General features: G+C 38.9%; 1 protein-coding gene across 8 annotated transcripts in view; it reads right to left on the minus strand.

Annotated features, from left to right (window-relative positions):
* Positions 1-26,069, minus strand: part of ABCC4 (ATP binding cassette subfamily C member 4 (PEL blood group)) — a 282,616-nt gene that overhangs the window by 122,526 nt on the left and 134,021 nt on the right. For all 8 annotated transcript variants that reach the window (XM_063651058.1, XM_063651055.1, XM_063651057.1 and 5 more), the window contains 4 exons: positions 24,484-24,624; positions 23,736-23,773; positions 23,248-23,342; positions 21,312-21,458 (listed from right to left, as the gene is read on the minus strand). In XM_063651058.1, the coding sequence (XP_063507128.1) occupies positions 21,312-21,458; positions 23,248-23,342; positions 23,736-23,773; positions 24,484-24,624 (421 nt within the window). The remainder of the gene's footprint in view (positions 1-21,311; positions 21,459-23,247; positions 23,343-23,735; positions 23,774-24,483; positions 24,625-26,069) is intronic.

Here is a 26,069-nt window from a genome sequence, read left to right on the forward strand (position 1 = left end):
CATCCCTTGGCACGAAGCTGGCAACCATGCAGATGGAAGCCTTCCCACTGATTCCACGCTGACCTCCTGATCTCTAGCTCTTGTTCTGATCTGGTCTAGGATCCACTGCCAAAGTCAGATTCCATGTGTTGCCTTGACCATCTCCATGCCTCATCTCTCCCTACTCTTGGACAGATCCACTTACTCAGTCTTACCTTCGGCTCTGCTTCTTCCAAAAATCTCCTCACTCATGATGCCAACCACTGAAAACCTGAAGCTTCAGCAGTAGCCCAGGGCACTCCCACCACCCACCATAACTGGTACACCTACGGGGCTCTACGTTTCCTCAACTCTGTATTCCTTAGTCAGTCTCCGTATTCCTTAGAGAGAAGGAACTCAGTCTCTGTATTACTTAGAGAGAAGAGCACTTCATGGACTTGGCATGGCATCTAAAGGAAAGGCAACAAAGACAGCCAAACAGGCTACAGATTGCCCAAGGAATTTGCAAGTGTATTAAAACCTAAAGTTTTCTCCAGACACAAATAAAATGAACAGCAAACCATCTTATTAATTCAAGCCACCAAAAACTGTACCAGGGTAGTGGCCCTAAGAATCAATATGGATAGTTAAAAAGATATCAACAGAATAATTGCCTTTTATGCATTCTCTTGGCACAAAAATCTGGGAACTAAGGAGAGAGGAGAAATTTCTGTATAAGGGGAAAAGAGTTTCAAATCTATAAGGAAATCATTTAGTTGAACTTTAAAGAAAAAAAAGAAAACATCAGAAATTCTTTACTTGCAGGATCTGCAATAGTGTCTGTCAATCATTCTTGGGAAAACCCAGCTGACACATTTGCAGTTATATTCTTGGCCTAGTATTTATGGATTTCCATGGCTAATTTTTTCATACTAGTTCTTCCCCTTTTTCCTCCAAATCCATATTCTGCCCGACATTTTCCATCACTCACAGGTTATGTCTGCTATTGTAACCTACAGGAACAAATATTCATCTCCTAAGAGCTATATTGCACAAGCTTTTCATGCCTATTATAGGAAAATCAGGCTTCTGCAGGACATCAAAGTCCTTTCAGACCATGACCTTAACTGTGTTCTCACCAGCATTCAAAACCTGGTTGCATTAAATAATACTGGTGGAGGCTTATAATGAAATAAAACCACTACAGGATCCCAATCTCTCGGGCAGTCACAGATTACGCATCCCTCAGATGAAAAGTCGTGTTGCTCATCACTGAAAGGTGTCCTTACAGCTGAACAGATCTACTAGTCACAAATCTGAAATTGCAAATATTTTCACCAGAAAGGAGTAAAAGAGCTTTAATCCACTGACATTACAAGTCGGAGGCAAAGGCAACAGCCAGCACAGGCTGAAGGGGTCAAGATATCAAATGTCATGAGATGTAATCAAAACGTTAAATATTCTTAGACTGTTTAAGTCGATTTACTTTTCACTGAGTTTCACTTTGTTTCTCTTTTGTCTAGATGCATTATTTATCATCCAGGTGTTTTTGCCCAAAATTTGTCCTCAAACTCAGCAAAGAAAACAAAAAGTTTCAAAAGTCAAAGAATTTAAGAATCCTCTGAGGTGCAGTATAAAAGCAGAGAACAAAGAATGTACCATAAATATAAAGCTACACATGTAATCTCTCTGACTAAATTGCAGCTTACACAAGGTGGGGGGTGGAGGTATCAATGAAGTTTTTAATAAACCTTAACATATCTTAGCCCATTTTTGAAAAGAACCTCAGAAGTGAGACTGAGGGGAAATGGTAAAAATACCATAGTTATTCTACTTTGGGCCAACAAAAGAGAAGTTAATCCAATCATCCAAGGAGCCAGTTGCTCCCTCAACAGGAAATGGCTGTGTTCTTCAGTAAACCTATTTCTGTGTATTGACTCTTTTGTAAGAGATGGTGTCTTGCTATGCTGGCCAGGCTGGCCTCAAACTCCTGGGCTCAAGGGATCCTCCTGAACCAGTCTCCTGAGTGGCTGGGACTACAGGTGTGCACCACAGTGCCCAGATCTATCTTTTTCAGAGGACCATCAATACATAAAGGAAACTGGAAATTGGTTTTCCCTGAAGCAAAAGAAATAGTGAAATCTCTGCTGGTGGGAATGTAAACTAGTACAACCACTATGGAAGACAGTGTGGAGATTCCTTACATAACTAAAAGTAGAACTACCATTTGATCCAGCAATCCCACTACTGGGTATCTACTCAGAGGAAGTCATTACGTGAAAAAGATACTTGCGCATGCATGTTTATAGCAGCACAGTTTGCAATTGCAAAAATGTGGAACCAACCCAAATGCCCATCAATCAATGAGTGGATAAAGAAACCGTGGAATACAGATATGACAGAATACTACTCAGCCATAAAAAATAATGAATTAATGGCATTTGCAGTGACCTGGATGAGACTGGAGACTATTATCACAAGTGAAGTAACGCAGGAATGGAAAACTAAACATTGTATGTTCTTACTCATAAGTAGGAGCTAAGCTATGAGGATGCAAAGGCATAAGAATGACACAATGGACTTTAAGGACTTGAGGGGAAAGGTTGGAAAGGGGGTGGAGGATAAAATACTACAAATATGGTGCAGTGTATACTGCTTGAGTGATGGGTGCGCCGAAATCACCACTAAAGAACTTACTCATGTAACCAAACACCACCTGCTCCCCAATAGCCTATGGAAATAAAAAAAATTTTAAAAAGTTAATAAAAGATCATGAGTAAACCAGAAAAAAAGAAATAGTGATATCTAAGGTATACACCTAAGTTTTAGAACAAAGAACAAATAGATGGCTAGAATTAGGATTAGATCTTATCATCATACTACTTGTGAAAAGGGTATGAGTAAAAATCAGTGTCTCACTATAAAATATCAAGCCTTGTGAAGACTAAATTATAAGATTTATGAAACACTATTTTCTGCAAATTTCCAAATACTGTTTGACTTCTACAGCAAACAAGAAAGAAGGCAAATCTCTTAAATTACTGCCAAAAAAAAATAAGAAGAAGAAGAAGAAACAAGGAATAAAATGGATGATAGAAGAATCTCTCTTTCTCATCACCATAATTTATGGGTGGAGGAGGGCGAGTAGCTAAAAAGTGGGCCATGTACTAAAAAGCCTAGATATATAAATAAAACAAGGAAAAGAAATTTTTCAGCTGGGGTCTCACCTGGATTGGTACATGTGTGACTCTAGGCTCACAAGCTCTGAGCCCATGCCAGGTTTGATACTGAACCATCAACATTACTAATATGGTTTCTCCTGAGTAGACCACCAAGAGAATTCACCCAATCTTTTGATTTCCCACATTTTTTCAGGCCTAGAGAACAGCTGGATGGGATTCCCACAAGCTTGAAAGGCACTTGGCTGTGGTTCTTCTAACAGGAACCTCCTGAGATTCCCCTTCTGACCATGATATTCTGTCATTCAAAGTCTAACAACGATGAGTCCTATTAGAAGTTCAACTGTATTTCCAAAATAGCCTACATGAAATGTTCTAGATACATTTATAATTAAATTTAAAATTTATGAGAATGACCAAAGACATCTTGAAATAATTAACAGGACTTCTAATTTGGAAGGATTTGAGAGCTTATTCTGTCTCCTTTCCCTCTTTCTCTCCTTTTTATTAAAATATAAATAAAAAGTTTTCCATTGTCACTTTGGAGAGCTAAAAAAGGAAAAAATGTTCATACCAAAGACAGAATTATTTCCATTCCCAGGTAGGACACAAATGCCAAGGAATAGCTATGGTAGCACCATTCCACAGTATCTCCTATGACACCAAACACTATAAATTTCAGAGCCAGCACTCTCCTAACATATGACCGGTTAAAAAATTATAAAAACTTGATTTAGAAAGTCATGCCAATGTACGGCTAGAAGTCTAGAAAACATATGCCCATGATAACAGGCAAAAGTGATCATCTAGTTTTCAGAAGCAGTAACCTTGACTACACAGTAAAAACTTTTTTCTCCCATTGTGGGACTAACTCATTTTCAAATGCTAAATCCTTCTGAAAATTGATAAAAGCAAGTTTATCTAAAAGCTGAGTAAATATTTCAGAAGGTGAAGAAGATAGAGGTTAAAATATTTCTTAGTTTCACACATGTAACTCAAATTAGAATTCTTATATCAACATTACACACACACATACACATTTAGACAGATAAATGCATCCATTAGACACATATTGTGACACCTGTTATATGTGATGGATTTTTTTCCAGGTCACACAAATTTGTCAAATTTTTAAAACTATGATTAATAAGATATCCACATTCATTGGAAAGGAAGTACTACATTAAACATAACTTAACCCTTATCTGAGGGGGTGAAGCATGATGATAACATAAAATATTATACTATATAGGAATGGGAGACATAACTTTAGAAAATGCCCAGGGACAAAGGCTGGAAGCATTCTCTTTGATAACCAGTAAGACAAGGAGGCCTACTCTCACTACACCTATTCAATACTGGAAGTCCTAGCCAGAACAATCAAGCAAGAGAAAGAAAGAAAAGGCAACCAAATAGGAAAAAGGAAGTCAAACTACCTCTCTTCATAGACGACATGATTCTATACCTGGAAAACCCCATATTCTCTGCCCAACAGATCCCAGATCTGATAAACAACTTCAGCAAAGTTACAGGATACAAAAATCAATGCATAAAATCAGTAGCATTTCTATACACCACTAACATCAAAGCCAAGAGCCAAATCAAGAATACCACGGCCACAAAAACATAAAATATTTAGGAACACAGGTAACCAAAGACGTAAAAGATCTCTACATCAAGAATTACAAAACATGGCTGAAAAAAATCAGAGACTACACAAACAAATGGAAATATATTCCATGCTCATGGATAGGAATATTGTCAAAATGGCCACACTGCCCAGAGCAATTTACTGATTCAATGCTCTTCCTATCAAATTACCAAAGCCATTTTTCACAGAACTAGAAAAAACTATACTGAAATTCATATGGAATCAAAAAATAGAGTCCAAAGAGCCAAAGCAATCCTAAGCAAAAAGAACAGAATATATAAGGAACTTAAGTTTACAAGCAAAAAACAAACAACTCCAGTAAAAAAAAATGGGCAAAAGACAAAAACAGATACTTCTCAAAAGAAGACATGCACACAGTCACCAAGCATATGAAAAAACGCTCAACATCACTAAACATCAGAGAAATGCAAATCAAAACCACAATGAGATATCATCTCACACCACTCAGAATAGCTATTATTAAAAAGTCAAAAAATAACAGATGCTGGTGAGGTTGCAGAGAAAAGGAACACGTATATACCGTTGGAGGAAATGGAAATTCAGCCATTGTGAGAAACAGTCTGGAGACTTCTCAAAGAACTTAAAAGAAAACTACCATCCAACCTAGCAATCCACTGCTGGGTATACACCCAAAGGAAAATAAATCATTCTACACAAAGACACACATGGCTGTACACACTGGCTTATGCCTGTAATTACAACACTTTGGGAGGCTGAGGCGGGCAGATCACTTGAGCCCAGGAGTTCGAAACCAGCCTGTCTGGGTAACATGGTAAAACCCCATCTTTCCCTAAAAAAAAAAAAAAAAAAAATTAGGTACCACATGCCTGTAGTCCCAGATACTTGGAAAGCTAAAATGAGAGAATCACTTGACCCCAGGAGGCAGAGGTTACAGTGAGCTGAGATCTTGCCACTGCACTGGGCAACAGAGTGAGACCCCATCTCAAAAATAAGAGACACATGGACTGGTATGTTTATCATAGCACTATTCACAATAGCAAACACAAGGAGTCAACTTAGGTACCCATCAATGGTGGCCTGGATAAAGAAAATGTGGTACATATACACCACAGAATACTATGCAGCCATAGAAAAGAACAAAATTATGTACTTTGCAGCAACATGGATGGAGCTGGAAGCCATTATCCCAAGCAAATTAACAACAAACATAAAACCAAATATCACATGTTCTCACTTATAAACAGGAGCTAAACACTGAGTACATGTGGACTCTGAGAAGGAAACAACAGGCCAGGCACAGTGGCTCACAGCTGTAATCCCAGCACTTTGGGAGGCCAAGGCGGGAGGATCACCTGAGGTCAGGAGTTCAAGACCAGCTTAGCCAACATGGTGAAACCCCACATCTATTGAAAATACAAAAACCAGCTGGGCATGATGATATGCACTTGTAATCCCAGCTACTTGGGAGGCTGAGACAGGAGAATTGCTTACACCCCAGAGGCAGAAGTTGCAGTGAGCCAAGATTGCACCACTGTACTCCAGCCTGGGTGACAGAGCAAGACTCTGCCTCAAAAAAATAAAAAATAAAAAAAGAAGGGAACAACAACAGATTCTGGGACCTACTTTATGGTAGGAGGAGGGCAAGGATCAAAAAATTGCCAATCAGGTACTTTGCTCATTACCTGGGTGACAAAATAATCTGTATACCAAACACCTCAACACATGTAATCTACTCATGTAACAAACCTGCGTATGTACCCTCTGAACCAAAAATAAAAGCTGGAAGAAAGAAACACAGGAAAATATCCAGACAGAATTCAGAAGACAGTAACCAGTTACCTTATGCAAAATTCCCAGCACACTCCTGGCCTACCAAGATGCTTAATAAATGCTGTTATAATCTGCAGTCTGATTAATGATTTATGGCAATCATTTAATTTTCAATTACAGGCATCACATCTCTGCGGCTGCCACATAAAAACCGATAGGGACAATAACAAGAGTATTGGGCAAGAAGGCAAAGAAGAGGGTGGATCTACTGCGTGGATGCTCAGAGGCAGAGAGACTGCAACAGATTTCTTCTTGCTTTGTTGCTACTGCAGATGAAACGAAACAACGGAAGTGACAGAAGTTTTATATGCTTAAGTTGTCAAATAAATTTATAATGTTGCTATAAAATTATAAGACACAGGGAAAGATTCCAAATGTATCATACCTCTGGCTGATCCTCAATTTGGTAGAGAACTAGAATGCAACTGCCAGAAACCAAAACCTCTGTCCTACAACAGACCTCTAAAACATTCAAGGGTGGGGCAAAACTATTATAAAAATCCTCTGACATCTTACAAACAACCTATTTTTGACTTTCTTAAGCTCTTATCAAATTATTTCTAAAAGAGTTGCACAGAATGCGAGAATTATCGCAGTTCAGAGCTGAGGGCCTTTCTGACATTACTGAGGTTGAATCCTAAGACTCTGGACTAGCTGGGTGTCTCTGCCTGAAGACACAACTATCTGGCAGGCGGGTGGAAAGTTAGTAGGTGTCCTGTCTTCATTTAGGTCTCTCCACCCCAAATTCTATTTTTTATATATCACAATGCTAGTATTATATCCAGTCAGTACTTTATGGCATTTTAATTGTTAGTTTATTAATGATAATAGTGCAGTAACAGGAGTTATCTGCTATGTTTGGTTTATTATTCCTTTAATGTCTTAAAAACATAATTTATAGTTTACAAGAACTAACCAGAAATCTCATTTTCTTCCCATGTTGCTTTAAACATATTTTGCGCAAGAGGAAGTTTTAAAGTATCAGAATGTCCATCTGATAGAAATGTAGAAAGATTGCCCAGAATTAACTGGAGGGAACAAACCACAGACTGTCTCTAAAAACATCCCATGAATAAAATTTGAAGGCTCAACAATCTAAAACTGCCTTAGGTCAACTTTAACTTTCACTTGTGAAATTTGTCATTTTTCATGCTTTTAGAAAAAGGTGAATACATAGAATTTATACACTTGGACCAGTTATAGCATTTTGAAGAAATAATGTAAGTTTCTCCTACTCCTAAGAAGTATATCCACTTCTCTGGAATAATTCCAATATTCCATTTAAATAGAACTTATTTTACAAAATTTCAAACTGTCTTTCCTCAATTACACAATAGACTTCTGTACTCAACTTCAGCTGTATCGTTTTCAAACAAAAAGTAAACCAGATGTTTGGTACTTACATGCAAAATTGAGCTCTCATTGTAAAACCAAATTAAATTTAAAATTAACTCTGGAATGAAGCTAAGCCCCATTGAAAACATAACCAAAAAGAAAACATGCAAACAAACAAAAAAAATACTCTATTGATTTTCTTTTGTAGCTTGTTTGTCTTGGTCATTTATCTATTTTTCTTTGCATCCAGGAAAACACAGACACCCTTCCCAAATTCCCATTATTTTATCAAAACTAGCAGATTTGGAATTTGTACATTTTTTAAGACTACTAAAATTTCATCTAAAAAAATCAATTTTTAGCTGTTAGGTACTACATCAAATGCTTTTCATATATTGATTCTCTTAATTGTCACTCACACAAAAAAAGGACTGTACTGTTAATATCATCGCCATACTACAAATAAGTTGAAGCAGAAAGAGGTTAAGTAATTCAGCAAGGTAGAGCTGAGATTCACATTTAGGCAGGCTGATTCCAAAGTCATGCTTTTTACCAAAAGGGTACCATGGATCCCAAATCATATAGTGATTTAAATCCCCTATTAGAAAATAAAGAAAAATCCTTCCATTTGCTGGTGGGTGAAGTCAAAGGACATCTTATTTGCTGATTAATTTTCAAATTTTAAATTTCACATATTATTAAGAGAACCCAATAATATAATTCTTATTGTGGTGGGACAATCTAACTAAAAAGTCTCTCTCTCCCTCTCCCCTACCCGTCACAACACACACACCACACACACACACACACACACACACACACACCCCCACATCAATGCTTCTTAAGATAACTGTTTGATCAAGAGGCTCTTAAATGACAACCAAAGTTCTCTCTCATTTGACATAAAATGAAAATGGACATGAGAATTAAAGGGAGAGAAAAGATGAGCTGTATTAGAAAAAAAATACCCAATGTTTATCCAAAAATGATGAGGTACTTATTTTGCCATATAAAATTTCAAACCCTAATCTCATCTAGAACATTTAGCTACTTTGGTAGAGCAATAACTAACGAAGGAAGACATACCTGAAGGCTAGGTCAATTAAGCTTTAAACTCCTACAGCTTCTCGTGTCAATTAAGGAAAGGAGATGAAACTCCTACAGCTTCTCGTGTGTGAAAGGAGATGAGAGTGGTTAGAACATTTGGCATCAAGGGAAATTAAAGCTTCTTCTGTTCAGTTTTTAAAATTCTCTAATGTATGAGCTAAATCTATTCATCTGGTCTAAAGACTTGACAATTCCTTAACAAACAGCAGCTTATCTGATTGTACCATAAAACTGCTGATGGCTGGATTACACAGGTGTTCCCTTTTATTACCCTGGCTATTTATGTCAACAACTATTTATTTAATCTTAAAGTGAAAGAAGAACACTTTTCTAGTAACACTGATCACTCATCATCCTGAAATGTACGTGTTGATTTTCCTTTCATTTACAGGACCACGTCAAGACTAACTTTTCCAACTTGGCACCAATAAGAAATACTTCTGTCTACAATACAGTTCATTGGTAGAACTTATTAATCTATACTTGACTCCCTTTTCATTTTGATGCTAAGTAATAGGGAGTATATAGAGAAGATTTATATTCGCATGGGATAATTGTAAGATGTTACTACCATTTTATTCTCCAAAAAGAGAAAAAGAATAAATTTATAGTTCCCCTAAAGGAAATAAATTTTATGCGCCCAGGCCATTCTGACACCAACAGGAGGAAAAAATAATTAAAAATAATGACTACTTTAAAAAAAGCCACCATTTCCTTCCTTCTCTACTTTTAAATATGTAAAGGTAATGAAAAAAATAATCCATGATTGTAACTATGCCTCAAAGCACCGCTGCTGATCAAGGTGTGTGGAACTATATGTGGAGAAAATATATTTAAGGGTAAATCTACTTCAACTATATTCCCTGTTCCAATATCACTGTGCGGAACACAGAAAGAACTGGGTATGCTATTTTTTCCTACAACCCTCAAAATCTCTGAACTCTTCTATTATGTGCTTCAATCAGAGTGAGGAATGAGACCAGTCACTGAAGCAAAAGAACATTTCTATAAACTTCCACCTGAAGTCCACAGAGAAGTCTGATTAGCTACTATCAGGCTGAAGATCAACCAGGGGAGATATACTGTTTTCTCAGATGTTGCTGCACAGTTTTAGAGACAGTGTCTCATTCTGACTCCTAGGCTTGGGGGGCAATACAGTAATCATAACTCACTGCAGCTTCAAACATTTGGGCTCGAGCAATCCTCCCACCGCAGTCTCACAAGGAGCCGGTATTATAGGCACACGCCATTGTGCACAGCTAATTTTTTTTAGAGATGGGGTCTTGCTATTGTCCAAGCTGCTTTCAAACTCCTGGCCTCAAGCGATCCTCCTGCCTGAGCCTCCCAAGTAGCTGGGATTATATGACATGAGCCACCATGCCTGGCGAGCATGATTGTATTTGGAACACTGTCTGCCTAAAGATTTCTAAACACCAGAACAAGTCTAAGACAGGCTTTCCAGGTGTTTAAGAGGTTGGAACATTTGCCCATGTGATATAATCTATTAAAACGCAAATGCAAGCAAGACATGAAAGGAAGATGTTTCCAGAACAGAGAACTTGTTTTTAATAAACTTCCTCTCAAAAATGAACTTGTTTTTTCCTCCCCCTCCCTCCCCCTTCCCCACTGCCAGGGCCTCAAAATGTACTTTGAAGCTTGTCGAGTCTTTATTTGAGATATGAAAGAGCTTCTATTTAAATGAGGAAGAAATTTCTCAAACATTAATCCTGGTGACCAAGAATGAGAACACTCAGTGGATCATAGTTGAATTTCATGATAACATTACTTAGAGGGAAAACATCATTACTTATGTTCTTTCTCCTATCAATACTTCTAAAAGCCCAAAGCGTGTGCAGGTACTTGTAAAGGGCAACATTGGAAGTCTCTCCCCTTTCTCCAACACACTTTCCTAAGCTGAGCTGTAGCACTTAGACCTTCCCCAGTGGCTCAGAAAAGCATCTAGGCCCAGTCAAGAGTCTAGCTAGAAATTGTTGTGAGTCCACTTTAAGCTTAGAGATTATGATCTGAAATAAAGAATCATTTATTTTGTTTCCTGAACACCTCTGCTACTCCCACTGGTATGATTTCATTTTGAACACAATTGGTTTTGAAGTGCCAAAAGAACCATTTTTGGAAATTTTATAAAATCAAGGCCAATGAATTATGAAGAAGACATATCTGACGGAGCTATGCTCGTGTGTGTGTTGTGTGTATCTAGAAAAGTATCTAGACTTCCATTTGGTAGCTGCATTAATTTTAATATGCATCTTTTTGATATGAGATCATAGATTCCGACACAGGATGGTTTTTAGAAAAAATCCATTGTTGGTCTAGTGTGGTGGCTCGCACCTGTCCCAGCACTTTGGGAGGCTGAAGGCAGATCACTTGAGGTCAGGAGTTTGATACCAGTCTGGCCAACGTTGTGAACTCTGTCTCTACTAAAAATACAAAATTAGCCAAGTGTGGTGGCATACGCCTGTAGTCCCAGCTACTCGGGAGGCTGAGGCAAGAGAATTGCTCGAGCCCAGAGGGCAGAGGTTGCAATGAGCTGAGATCACACCACTGCACTCCAGCCTAGGCAACAGACCAAGACTCTCTCTCAAGAAAAAAAAAAAAAAGAGGAGGAAAGAAGGAAGAAAGAAGGAAGAAGGAAGAAGGAAGAAGAAGGAGGAGGAGGAGGAGGAGGAGGAGAAGGAGAAGAAGGAGAAGGAGAAGAAGAAGAAGAAGGAGAAGAAATCATCATCATCATCATCCACTGTCTGCAACTAAGTTTGCAAGTCCCTTGAAAACAGGTACTTTTGTTCCAATGTTTGGGACCACAGCTGACGATGAGTAGAAGACCAGTAAATCCTTGATGAATGAAAAAGCCTCTTTTTACCTGTTAGAACCCTGAGGCTAAGAGAAGTAAAGTGACCGACTTAGTTACCACAAACTATGATCCTAGCAGAATTGGGACATCTCAACACCTCAACTCCCTGTGCAAGAACAGATTTTCAATGTCTACTGATGATTTTAAATGGATTAATTCCTCTCTTTACTTCTTAAGGGCATGAAGTTTATGAAACAAAACTATACAGTACCAGATATTTAACCCACAGAGTGTTAAAAGTCACCTTCAACACACAACTAAACCCCAAAAAAAGTTATTAGGTGTTTGACAGTTTCATTTCTTTGACTGGTAAACAACAGGAGAACTTGGTCTAGTTCCATGAATCACAGCTTCCAAAGAACCAATGTATGGTTTTTCTCTTCAGGCCATCACGTATCAGAAACAAAGTCCACCAAAGTAATCTATTACAAACTGTACTTTTGAAAAAGAAAATTGGAGGCAAGAGTTAAATTTAATATAAGTACCAGCTGTAAGACAAACAACACTCTAATTTTATTTCAACACTGTAAAGTCCCATTGTTCTTTATGGGTGTTGCTTCAAGAGATGCAAATGCACTCTTGGAACTATTTCTTGTTCTGTCCAGCCAACAAATATTTACTAATCAGATACAGTGTATCCAATCCTGGGTTCAGGGGATTTAGCAAGGAAACAACAGATAAGCTCCAAGAAGACAAGGGGAAAACAAGACAGGGAAGACAAGGGGAAAACAAGGCAGGGAAGACAAGGGGAAAACAAGGCTAACACAAGACAAGGGTGGTAAATACATAATTACCTAAATTAGAATGTAACTATCATTTTCATAAATACTATCAAAAACCTGATAAAAGCAAAAAAGTTTTAAACTTTATGGAAAACAAAATGCCACAACCTCACTGTTGTAAATATTCTCATTTTTTTTCCAGTGTCTTCATGGCAATATAAATAATCATGTTTATAATAAAGGGGGAAAGAATAAAATACCGGAATACGAAAACTCCAATTATAAGTGAAAACCAGTTCTCATATAAAATTCAAATTAAACTCCAGTTATAAATGGAAAACTCTCAAATTAAAACGCCAGTTATAAATGAAAACCAGAGTTCTCATATGAGAACTTCAAAGTCAAATCTTTGAGGGGAAGCAGTTGGCCTTACAGTAAAACAGAACAGCGTTTCAAGCTAGCAAATCACAACAACTTCCACTTAGTGTCCGAAAGCTATGCTTTATACATATTAGGCTCTCAGTAATATACTTATCAATATTTATTCATGGTGAAATCGGCCACTGCAAGTGGCTAATGGAATATCATTAGGTTATTCCAGAAACAGTGTTCTATTTTCCCTTGAAATGGTTATCCAACAGCTAAGAACTAAGTCATGAAGATACTTTGATTCTTTTCTGACAATAAGGTCACAGAGGACTATAATGTTGATCTAACAGTGGGGGGACAGTTTTAAATGACAACACTTGAATTACTACTATCAGTCACACATCCCATAGGCTAATGCCAAATTACTAAGCACACATTAACAGCAGATACTGGGATATGCTACAAAGCCCTGAGTTCCAAGTTAGCTGGTTCCAAGTTAGCTGAAGGTAAAGATAAAGACAACACATATCAAATCAGTTAATGGGGGGCGTTAAAACCATAGCCATGGACATTAGACTGAAGTGGAGAACTTACATATATCGAGAGAGAGAGAGAGAGAGAGAGATGCAGGCATATACAAATACATGCAGGTATCACATTATATACACAATAGGAAAACAATTTAACACAATTAAGTAAAATGTCATCTTATAATTTCCTGAAATATTACATGATTATCACTTTGAACAAACCACACGCTTCCCTAATTTTTTATCTTTTTAACATTTTATTGGACAAACACAGTGCTTTCTCTGTTACTAAGTTGTCAGTATTTCCATGTATGATTTATTATGGAGAAAAACCATGAATCAGAACATTCTAGTAGATTAAAAATTATGCCAAAATGGTGCAATATTTACCAGCTGTAGACAAGTGCTACAGTAATCGCTTACATACAGATTACTGACAAAATAACAATAGCAATCAAATATATGTAACTACGTAACTATTTAAACTCCTAACAAAAGCTTTTATGATACTATTAGCAGTAAATGAGCAACTCCCATAAAATATGACTTCGTATCACCCCTGATAAGAGTTTAAGTACATATAACCATTGTTATGTGAAAAAACATTATTTTTAATTTGTGACAACCCGACAGGATTTAATTACCACACCTACTTCAAACTCTTAGCTGTTTCATTCAAAGCTGAAAAAACAATATTTATGTGGCTATTGAGAATCATTATGATTGATGCAATCTTTTGTGTTATTCCCTTTATAGTCACTTGCATTTGTTATTATTAACAAGAAAAAATGAAAGGGGAAATGTGTGTTTTTGTTTTGCAACAAAGCTTTTCTGGTGATGACTAACTTCTTCCTTTGAACACAAAAAGCCTCTTAAACTAACTAATGTACATATAAATGTGTTCTTTACAATACGCATCAGGCAAGGGGTGGGAGGGAAAGCCCGCAGGACTTAAGCCAGAATTAAAAGCAATATAGGCAAGATGAGTACATGAAAGCTGTCAGGATGGTTGTTATTCTCAATTTCTTACAGCTCATCTGCTCTCAAGGAAGAAAAATCATAGTTTCTTTTAACCATATCCACAACAGATCTCACTTGAAAGGAAACATAGCGAGTGATTTGGCATCAATGGGAATATTACCAATTTTCCAGCATCACTACTGAATATTTATACTGGTGACGAATGATGACACTGAGGAAATATTTTAGCACGAAGCTTTGCCTTGTAAATTGTCTGAATGGTGCTGTGTCAAAACAACACCTACCATAAATCAGAGGTTTTAGGACCAGTATTTCTTGTTTAAACATGCTACCTGCTCAGCAGAATCACTTGTGTGAACAGGCATAGATTAATGTGTGCTGGGCAGAGCCATCTTACCCCCTAGCTTATAGAGCTATAATTTAACAAGCCTATTATTGTAGAGGTAATTTTGACAGTGCTGAAATATTATACTTGTTAAAAATGCACATTTAGCACCAACTCCAGTGGTCATTTGAACTGAATAAACAGATAAATAGGTATCCCTACGATTACGTTTCTTCGTTGATGACTCTTTTTTTCTGGCAAGGAAGTGGGATATGGACATTAGATTTTATAGAGTATCACAAGACAGTCATGGAGGTTGCTTTCAGTTGACTTTTCAGTTCTCCACAAATTATTTAGCAACTTGCAGTGGATTCCAGAGTCCCTTTCCAGGTTTCAGAAACAGAACAATAGTTCAAACCACTACCACCCTCCTCCCGTCAATCCCTTTAGGATGCACATCCTAACTTCCCATTCAGTCAAGCTGGGAATCTTTTTTGTTTTTTTTTTTTTTTTTTTTGGAGACAGGTTGGAGTGCAGTGACGCAATCACAGATCACTGCAGACTTGACCTCCCAGACACAAGTGATCCTCCTGACTCAGCCTCCCGAGCTGCTGGGACTACAAGCACGCATCACCACGCCTGGCTAAAAGCTGGGAATCTTAATCACTGGGGCAACCCTAGATTTTCGATTAGGGAACATAGGAGAATATGCCTGTCTTAAAATCTAGTACTAGCATTCACATTCCATACCTCAGTGACCACAAGCATCTTCCACTGGATTAAAAAAAAGAAACATGGGAAGAAGCCAATATGTTTCTTTTTTCTTTTATCTAGTGTTTTAGCTCTCATTTACCTTAATCTATAAAGAAAAAAGAACGACATGAATCTGGTTTTTTTGTTACACTGTTGAAGGCATCAATGAACATAAATATACGTACACACACATACTCCCCGTGCACACACTGGAGAAAAACCAGTTGTGTAAAACATACTGGCTGTAACCCAATATTAACTTTATACTTCCCTGAGAGAGTAAACAAACACTTCTACCGACACCAGTTCTTGGGTTCTTAAAGCCAAATTAACAAATTGAAAGCAAGTAAACAAATACTTATCTGGCACCCATTAGAGTCAGTGTACTTAGCTAAAAGTTATGTCACCATAATTAGGCATGAGAAAACAAGACAACACACCGTTCATCTCTTCTCCAAAACAAAGAGTGAAATTGTAGAGACTTGATAAGAATAAAATGTCTCTGCTAACTCTGTTGGCGTGGAAGAAAACTAAAGAAACTAACTGTGTAGCTATCTTTCTCTGCAAACTCATGCTTACAAAGAAAACAGAAACATCATACAAGCAAATCATAATGTATGCTTCAGGAATTAAAATGCATCCAACCAGTCAAGATGTCAGCGTCTGCCTATTCCAGTTACTAGTCAAGAAGGTGTAATTAGGAAATCCAAAAAAACCGTGTTTGAAATGCTAGGTATTCCAGGACAACATCAGAAAAATATCTTCCACAAAGACTTTCATGTTTCAAACATAATACACCACAAAATTACTTTTTAAATTTCATATTAACACATATCAAGATACAAAGACCCAAGCTATAAAAATAGAACTTCCAAGAAAGCTTTAAATTAAAAACCAGGTTTTGCAATGAGGTGCTCTTACATTATATCACTGAAATACTGCAGATCATGCTGCCCTCTTGTGCTGGATATCAAAAGCAAAATTAATTCTGCCCATGCCAGGAAAACAGGATTTACATTTAAAATAAAAGTCATCTCTTAATTTCTGAAGACTTACTCTTGACCTAGGATTTGTGTTACCCATTTATTATGATTGGAACAGAATGGAAACAGGGCTAAGACACACAAAAAAACTGACTAGGAAGAGGCAGATGCAGCGAACAGCACCAGAAAATATCTGCAAATGCCCTATTCAACTCAGGTCATAATCAAAATATGCAGGAGGTGTCTGAGGGCAGCTGAAAATGTGAGGCTTCTTAACAGACACACGTGATCCCATTACCAACCTACATCAAAGGAGGAAAGAATAAAAACTAGCAATGGGTAAGAGGAGGATAAAAAGACGAGAAAGGAAAACTGGCTCTTGGCAGGGCGCGGTAGCTCACGCCTGTAATCCCAGCACTTTAGGAGGCCAAGATGGGTGGATCACCTGAGGTCAAGAGTTCGAGATCAGCTTGATCAACATCGTGAAACCCCATCTCTACTAAAAATACAAAAATTAGCCAGGTGTGATGGTGGACACTGTAATCCCAGCTACTCGGGAGGCTGAGGCAGGAGAATCACTTGAACCTGGGAGCCGGAGGTTGCTGTGAGCTGAGATCACGCCACTGCACTCCAGCCTGGGTGACAGAGTGAGACTCTACCACACACACACACACACACACACACACACACACACACAGTCAGCATTTGTCCACTGGTGGTCACCCTGGATGAATGTGTGTCCATTCTTGCTGTGGGCCCAGCCTGCTCCCAACAGCAGACAGAGCACGGTTGCCCCTCAGACCCAGCTCTACATTGCTTGTCAGTACTTGGCTTCTTGGGAAAATTGCTATCTCAGTACCAATAGGAGGTAAAAGTCTGTCTCTACTAAAAATACAAAAAAAAAAAAAATTAGCCGGATGTGGTGGCAGACACCTGTAATACCAACTACTCAGGAGATAGACGCATGAGAATTGCTTGAACCCAAGAGGTGGACATTGCAGTGAGCCGAGATCATGCCACTGCACTCCAGACTGGGCAACAGAGCAGGAAGAAAGGAAAGAAGAGGAAGGAAGGAGGGAGGGAGGGAAGGAAGGAAGGAAGGAAAGAAGGAGGGAGAAAAGAAAGAAAAGAGAAAGAAAGAGCGAGAACTGGCTGTTGTCATTCTAAGGCAGCACACTGGTTTGGCTCATATTTTATCCTGCTAGCTTAAGATTTATCAGGTTAACGAAAGGCCAGTAGATAAAAAGGTATTGTATTATATAAACAAAGACGAATTTCATGCAACCATAGGTGGGTTCAAAATGGAGAGGAACTTAATGTCTGGCATGTTGGAGAAGTGTGGCCTTCCTAGAAACAGAAACTTCAGGCCAGGCGCAGTGGCTCACGCCTGTAATCCCAGCACTTTGGGAGGTCAAGGCAGGCAGATCACGAGGTCAGGAGCTCGAGACCATCCTGGCCAACACGGTGAAACCTGTCTCTACTAAAAAAATACAAAAAATTAGCCGGGCGTGGTGGCAGGTGCCTGTAGTCCCAGCTACTCTGGAGGCTGAGGCAGGAGAATGGTGTGAACCCAGGAGGCGGAGCTTGCAGTGAGCCAAGATCACGCCACTGCACTCCAGCCTGGGCGACAGAGCCAGACTCCGTCTCAAAAAAAAAAAAAGAAAAAGAAAAAAAAAAGAAACAGAAACTTCACTGCTGATAAGAAACACAAACCTTCCAGGTTTACCTTCCTCTTCTCCCTAAATCCAAATAAGTCAACTTGGGACCACAGTGGGGCAAGTCAGGGGGACCCTTCCAGAAGGTCTGGTTCTCTGAGTCACCAGCAAGGGTCGCCCATTCATTAACCACACAGATGAGGATCTGGGCAGAAGCATGATGAGGGGGACGGCACACTGGGGTGGGAGTGGCCATAAAATAATGGAGAAGACATTTCTATGCTGCAGATCAGAGTCACTGAGAATATTCCAGCACAAGGGCACTGGAGATGGGGATATGAGGGATGTCTAGCCAGACCCCCGGTGTGAGTCACCTGGAGTTTCTGTGCCAGTCGCCATCCCAAGGTGAGCTTACTGGAAACTACATGCCAGCAGAGGTCCTCCCTGTTTCCTAAGTTTTCTAAAATCTGGGAGAATATCAGGATGCTGAGCGCATATGAAACTCCCCTGGGGCTCTTCTAAGAGCTTGCTTTTAATAGCTAAGTATTCAGACATGCTTCCCAGTCTTTCTACCCCACTCAAAAAACACTCTGCAATTTAGGGGGCACAACATCATGCCAGATACTTATACACATTTAACATGTACACTTAAGAGTACTGAAAAATCGAGCATGCCTGCCTCACTATCCTAGAGGGGAATTTTTATTTATATTATAAAGCCAGCTGGGTCCAGTGGCTCATGCCTGTAATCCCAGCACTTGAGGAGGCTGAGGCAGGAAGATCCCTTGAGCACAGGAGTTTGAGACCAGCCCGGGCAACACAGTGAGATCCCATCTCTTCAAAATAGAATAAATTTTAAAAATTAACTGGGCATGGTGGCACAGGCCTGTGGTCCCAACTACTTGGGAGGCTGAGGCAGGAGGATTGCTTGAGCCCAGGAGGTCAAGGCTACAGTGAGCTGTGATCACACCACTGCCCTCCAGTCTAGTCAACAGAATGAGACCTTATCTCTAAATAAATTTTATATATATGTATATATATAATCATTGAAGTGCATACAATCAATAATGTGAATTCTGAGGCGTAATTCACAGATTTTGTGTATCCTTCACCATTGTAAAAAGTGCAAAAATTTTATCTAAATGAAAATTTTAATTCTACCATTAAAAAAGTTTTAATTTTTAAATTTTTTCAACATCTACCACTAAAAAAAAGTAAATAATTCATGACCTCTAAACATTTTGGACAAAGTAGGCCTCTCTTTGGGGTACTTATTTGGGCCTCTATTTTGTTGAAGGAATAAAGTCATGCTAATAGATATAGAAGGAGGAAGCAAGATAAACACTCAGGTGCTGCTGTAAGATTAGTGAACTCCAAGATTTAGACTGGGTCCCAAATCCCTGAATAATAAATAAATCAGCATGAGGAGAAGCCCACAGGTCTCGAACATAGAGAGGCTGGTTAATGGTAGTCATGAGCATTCCGAGGCCTGTGATAACAGAAATGCAGTCCCACTTAATGCTCCAAACGTTATGACTGTAGTTTCAAATTAACTGGCAAAGTGGTGCGACGTTAACAGCTGCAATAGCGCAGAGGTCCTCCAATGACTTTCTAATAACAGCTGAAATCAGACCGATATTTGTGTGGTCTCTGCAGTTTACAAATCCTTGCACACTGCACAGTGCTTGGACTGAGAAGTATTTGTGAAATAAATCTACACAAGATGCTTTCCAGAACAGTCTTCTTTAATCTTCACAAAAATCATGTAAAACAGAGAGGGTAGGAGTAATTTCCACCCCACAGTGAAGGTGATTCAGTTCATAGATACACGGCTTCACTGTCACTAATATTCGTTAGGCACTGACCATGTTGCTACACCCAGTTTCATGTACTAGGAATGTATTAACATGCTTAATTCTCAAAAGATTTCAATTTGGTGGGTTAGAATAGTATCCCTACTTTACAGATAAGAAAACTGTGACACAGAAAAATTAAGTAACTAGGACATGAATATGAATGTAACTATAATCAGCTATAACAAGTAGTAACCAGCACCAGGACGGAACCCAGGCAGTTAGCTTGAGTCCACACTTTGAACTACAGCATCTGCTTGGAGACTTGCCTGTGTAATAGCACCTATGTGCTCTGGCCTTGGTCAAAAAGCTAGTCAACAGCCAGGCCAAAGCAATGCCTGAGTTCTCTCCAGGCCACCTCCCTGCTTCTATGAGGGCAGTTATCATTTGCACAATGTCACTCAGGCCTCCCCACAAGTCCACTCAACTGAGCAGGGTGGGGACTTATAGGCACAACTAACTCTCCCTGGGAACCCAGGTCAGGAAGGCTAGCCTCAGACGCAAGACAGGTAAGAAGCCCATAGTGCAGAGGCATTGACCACTTGGAAACTACTGGGTATACTTGGGTATACCTAGGAAACAAGCTACTGAAGATCTACATGGCAGGTTCAACAAAGTCTCTATTATAGAACCAAAAGTCTACTTTAAAACCACAGAGTTAGAAACTGTTCTTGAAGGGGAGTTTACATTTTACCAATCTTGGCTTTTAATTAACCACATATTGCCTTTCACAGTCAGGGTATGTACAAAAACCCTGTGTTTCCAGAAATGAACGGGTTTCCCAACGAAAGAAAGAAATGCACAGCCTGTCTCATATCAGAGCATTCCTGATTACAAAGATCCCTCCGAAAAATGGCATAACCTAACACTATGTAAACACAGCCAATGTTCAGCAACTATTCAACTACATTTAAACATGTTTACAGGGAATGCAGGATGCTTCACTTGCCTCACAGCAAATGGATTCCTAAAGCATTCTGCAAAGTGAACATTCATTTATTTTTCCACACACATATAAATTGGAATAAAAGATTGTATGCCCCCCCCCCATATTCAGATTTTCTCTGGTAGGAGAAAAATATCAGTGAAGTTTCTTGTAGAAAATGAATCAACATGCATAGTGATTTTCTTCCCAGCATCCCTTCCATTTTCAAAGACGGAAATGTAATCAGATCCTAAATGTGTTGTTAACAAGACATACTTACTGAGAAACTTGGTGTCAGACTTACCTATTGGATTTCTATCAAAGAATAATACCGGAGCTTTCAGAATTGACTCAAACATTTTGTTGTGCAAAGTTTGTGAAGAGTTAACAAGGACATAGAATACCAATAGAGATCTTGCTATGCCAAAAAGAACGGTAGCTACAGTTAAACCTGAAATAAAGAAATATCACTTAGAGAACACAGCATATCTCTGCATTTTCTTCAACAGTTGCTAAAGCAAGCCAGGTAGTTTATAAAGATGTTACTTAATTTATTCCATAAAGCATCTGGATTCTACATAAGTATAACATATTTACAAAATACATTGACAAAGAAGGATTAAAATAGTTTATTTTTCTCTCACTGAATGGAAACTGCACAGAAAAGAAAAATCAGGTGCATAATACAATTTCATTCTAGGCTCTCCTAATTCAATTGCAAGTTCTACGAAAAACTCAGAAGTAAGATAGATAATCATGAAATGTAGTTGATCTTCTCCATATTCCAAATCTTATTATTTACATTATGTCCCATAATCTAAAAAAGGTGGTATGTTTTGATACCAACATGTGATATTAACAAGGAATAGGAGAAATGATTTACCTTTTCCTTGTAGAAAATGCCCAAGTAGCTTTAAAGAATTTAAAAGTACCATATTAAGTTGCATGTGGAAAACCTCTTGAATAATTGAATTGCAAGAAAACACAAATTATATTTTAACGTAAGATAATTAATCTAAATAAGCAACTAATCCCCCACTGTTTTACATAGACACAAGACATTTTTAAATGAATAAAATAAATCATACATTTTATTAAGACATGAATGAGGATCCATTATTCACACAGAAATTAAAAGAGCTTTCCTAACATCTCTTAATTCACAATGCTAAATACAGTGGGGGTAACTTCTATGACGAATATTTCCCTTTCAGATGACATGTCACTGTTATTTAACCTCTGAAAGCAGCTCAAATTCCTAACTCCATCAATGGGCATTATCCTTAGCCTGCCATCCTACACGAACATAATAGAACATAATAGATTTCCTTCTTCCTTTAGTTTTCACATAGTCCATCAATTGGAAGGTAAACACCTAACGGATTTAGATTTCTTAGCAAGCGATCGATGAAATAAACACCAAATTTCACTGAGTAGGTTCTTACAAAGATAACTCACTCTATCTCTGAGGAAAGCTTGTAGGAGCATTTCCTGTGGAAATATTTAAAATTTTAGATGAAGATTTCCTTTAAACAGTATGTAATGCTACATACATTCTAAGCACTCTTGTGAAAACAGAGTGCGGCGTTAATATTAGTCTGGCAAGCCAAATGTTAAATTAATCACACAGTTGGGGACGCGATAACATTGTGATCTCAAGGTAAGAAATAGAAGGCATCCTAATTCCCAGACACTGGATTTTTCCCTGCTCAGCTTCCCTCTTAAGTAATTAGTGAAGCCCAGGAGATGAGCAGTGCTGAAGGGAGCTTTGCATACCTGGGAGGGAATAATGCTTTTATTTTGGGGGCCTTGCTGCCAGAGGATTTCATCCAAGTTCAATAAAAGCCAGGGTTTATTTAGACAGAATTGGAACAATCCAAACCACAGGGTGGGGATCCGTTTCTAATCCCCCTGCCCATCCGTATAATGATATAAGATTTAGCTAAAGCAACCTATTAGAATAGACAATAGCCACATATTTCCAGTGGCTGATTTTCTGAATGCTCAATCCTGGTTTAACTTTCAAAATCCAGTACAGAGCAAATTAAGAGTCTTCATTCAACCTCTCTTCTAGTAGATTTTTAAAATCATTATTCTAATTAATTCACAGAGTAAATTCGACTGAGACCCCTAATCTGTTAAGACATTACTGAATTACTCCTGGAAGCCCTAGTTACTCACACAGGCTCATTGTAAGCACCTCAGCCTCTCATATAATACACCAAATGATTAAACTTTACCTGAATAAATTCCTAAGTACCAGTTAAGATCTAGCTTCTCGGTTACATTTCCTTCTCCATTTACAGTGACATTTAGCATACTTTGTTTGTTTGCCCTATGGAACATGGGGAGAAAAAAATATTAAGCTATATATGGAATTTGGATAAATACATTTTTTAAAAAATGAACCACAATTTGGGAGAAATGCTTCATGCTGGAAAATGATTCTCAGCTCACATAGTCTTGTGTGTATCTACCTTATAAAAATTCAATTTAAATCACAACTTTCAGTTCCCGAAACTGTCTGTGAACATGATGCCGCGGATCAGACATGGGTGGAGACCACCGCAGGTTACACTCCACCAGCAAGCACTCTAATTTTCCTTCGGGTAAACTAAGTGAGGATTAGAAGAGAAGGATCAACAAACACCTCCCCCTAACTCTATGGAAAAGTGAGTCTTCTTATTGATTTTGGAGTATTTCATACATCAGATGAGAAATAACTTACCAGTATGAAAGCCACCAATCTTGAAGAACATAAGCAACCTAGGAGGGGAGAAACAACAAAGACAAAAATCAAACTTGGGCATGACTTACCAACTCAAAACTCTTAATCGCTAACATGGACAATTGAAAGAAAAAAGCCGGGCGTGGTGGCTCATGCTTGTAACCCCAGCACTTTGAGAGGCTGAGGCAGGCGGATCAACTTAAGGCCAGGAGTTTGAGACCAGACTGGCCAACATAGTGAAACCCTATCTCTACTAAAAATACAAAAATTAGCCTAGCTGGGCATGGTGGCACATGTGCCTGTAGTCCCAGCTACTCCAGAGGCTGAGACAGGAGAATTGCTTAAACCCCAGAGGCAGAGGTTGAAGTGAGCCAAGATCGCGCCACCGCACTCCAACCTGGGTGACAGAGCAAAACTCCGTCTCAAAAAAAAAAGAAGAAGAAAGAATAAAAAGCTCAGAGAACTCGCACAGTTCTTCCAGCTCAGGTCTGTGCTGAGCCCAAACTCCCAGATATCAAGAGTTCAAGAAAACGCATATTCCATTTTAAAATCATTGAAAGATACCCTTTTTTTCGCAGAAGGTCTTTGTAATGGACACGGAACACCAGTAGGCAGCCCTCACTTTGTTCCCCAAAGACAGTACATTTCAATTCAGACCCCAAGCGAACTGCAAGATGCAGTCATAATAGCATAAACATAGGTACTGTAAATATCATTTTGAGGGCACGAAACAAATGTCATTATTTACCTGAGCTGCAGTGTTTAGGAGAATAAGGAAAATGATGACAATCCAGTGAGCACCAGCTCTGAAGTAATTCTTATAGGCCTGAAAACCAACTTTTCCTTCAGAACGGTTCTCCTCTGATAGTGTAACTGGGACATTCTCTGTCTGCAAAGGAAAAAAGGTGGTAAGAGACAAACAGTACACAAAACTGTTCCCAAAGATGACAATGCACTCTGTTGACAAAGCTGTGGGGAAACAGGCAGAAGTCCAAAATGATCCATCTCCTGTGGAGAAGGGTGTAGAAATATCTAGCCAAACTATACATCTGCTTATTATTTATTTAAATTTTTTTTGACTCAGAATTTTGCTCATGTTGCCCAGGCTGGAGTGTAGTGGCGCAATCTTGGCTCACTGCAACCTCTGCCTCCTCAGTAGCAGGTTCAAGCAATTCTCTTGCCTCAGCCTCCTCAGTAGCAGGGATTACAGATGCCTGCTACCACGCCTGGCTAATTTTTGTATTTTTTAGTGAAGACAGGTTTTCACCATGTTGGCCAGGCTGGTCTGGAACTCCTGACCTCAGGTGATCCTCTCGCCTCGGACTTCCAAAGTGCTGGGATTACAGGCATGAGCCACCACACCCAGCTATATGCACTAATCCTTGGACCCAGCCATCCCACTTTCAAGGTTCTACTAGAGATAAGGAAATATCATTTGTACGTTGTGGCATGGCTTGCTAGAAGGATGACATCAGGATGTCCAGCACTTACCTAGCACACCCAAATTCAAGTGTCAGTACAGAAACTTGTTCCAAAATCATATAAAAAAAGATATGGAACTCTCAACTGCATCACTCAAGATGGAAACATAAAAGAGCAGAGGGTCAAAACATGAGCTCAATATAGTAACTGGGGTCAAGCAGTGAGTCTGAGTAACCAGAGTTTGGAAAGCAAGGGATAGCATATGATCCTAATCTATTTGGTTCCTGAGTTTCAGAAATTGACTCCTGATAATTTGGCATGTGAGGGCCTAATCTGAATAGAATCCTTCAGGTTCCTGGATTTGGATAGTCAGGGTTTGTGTGGCAAGGAATATCTATGCTTTTAAGTGAGCTCTGGTACATTTCTGCCTGGAGGACTTAGAAGGCATGAGATTCACATACTCTGAGGATGTATTGAGCAGCTCTATGTTGGCCACTGGGAACACCAAGGTGAGTAAGATGCGGCTCCTATTCTTGAAAGGTAAAGAAGGAAGATGGGCTGCTGTGTGTCAGGAACTGTTGGGTCTTTGCACGTGCTACTTCTGGCCTAACATAAACCATCTGACAACAGGGCAAAATATCTCCATCAGCCACCTGCAGCATCAGAACATTCCAACATATAGGAAAAGTGGCTAATTTCATGTGGCCCACAGCAGGACTTTCTCTAAGGGGGTCTTCAAATTATGCCTCCGGATGCAAAGAGAAGTCAGGGGCCACCAGACTGAGCAGGATTTCACTACAGTAAATTCAAGAATTGTAGTATTAATGTGAGTCACACACAGCTTAGGACTTGCACCAGCATACACACCCGCTACTCATCTCCTTGACATTCCCCAGCCTACACATAAAGGAT

Source organism: Pongo pygmaeus, chromosome 14 (genome assembly GCF_028885625.2).
Source record: "Pongo pygmaeus isolate AG05252 chromosome 14, NHGRI_mPonPyg2-v2.0_pri, whole genome shotgun sequence".
NCBI lineage: Eukaryota > Metazoa > Chordata > Mammalia > Primates > Hominidae > Pongo > Pongo pygmaeus.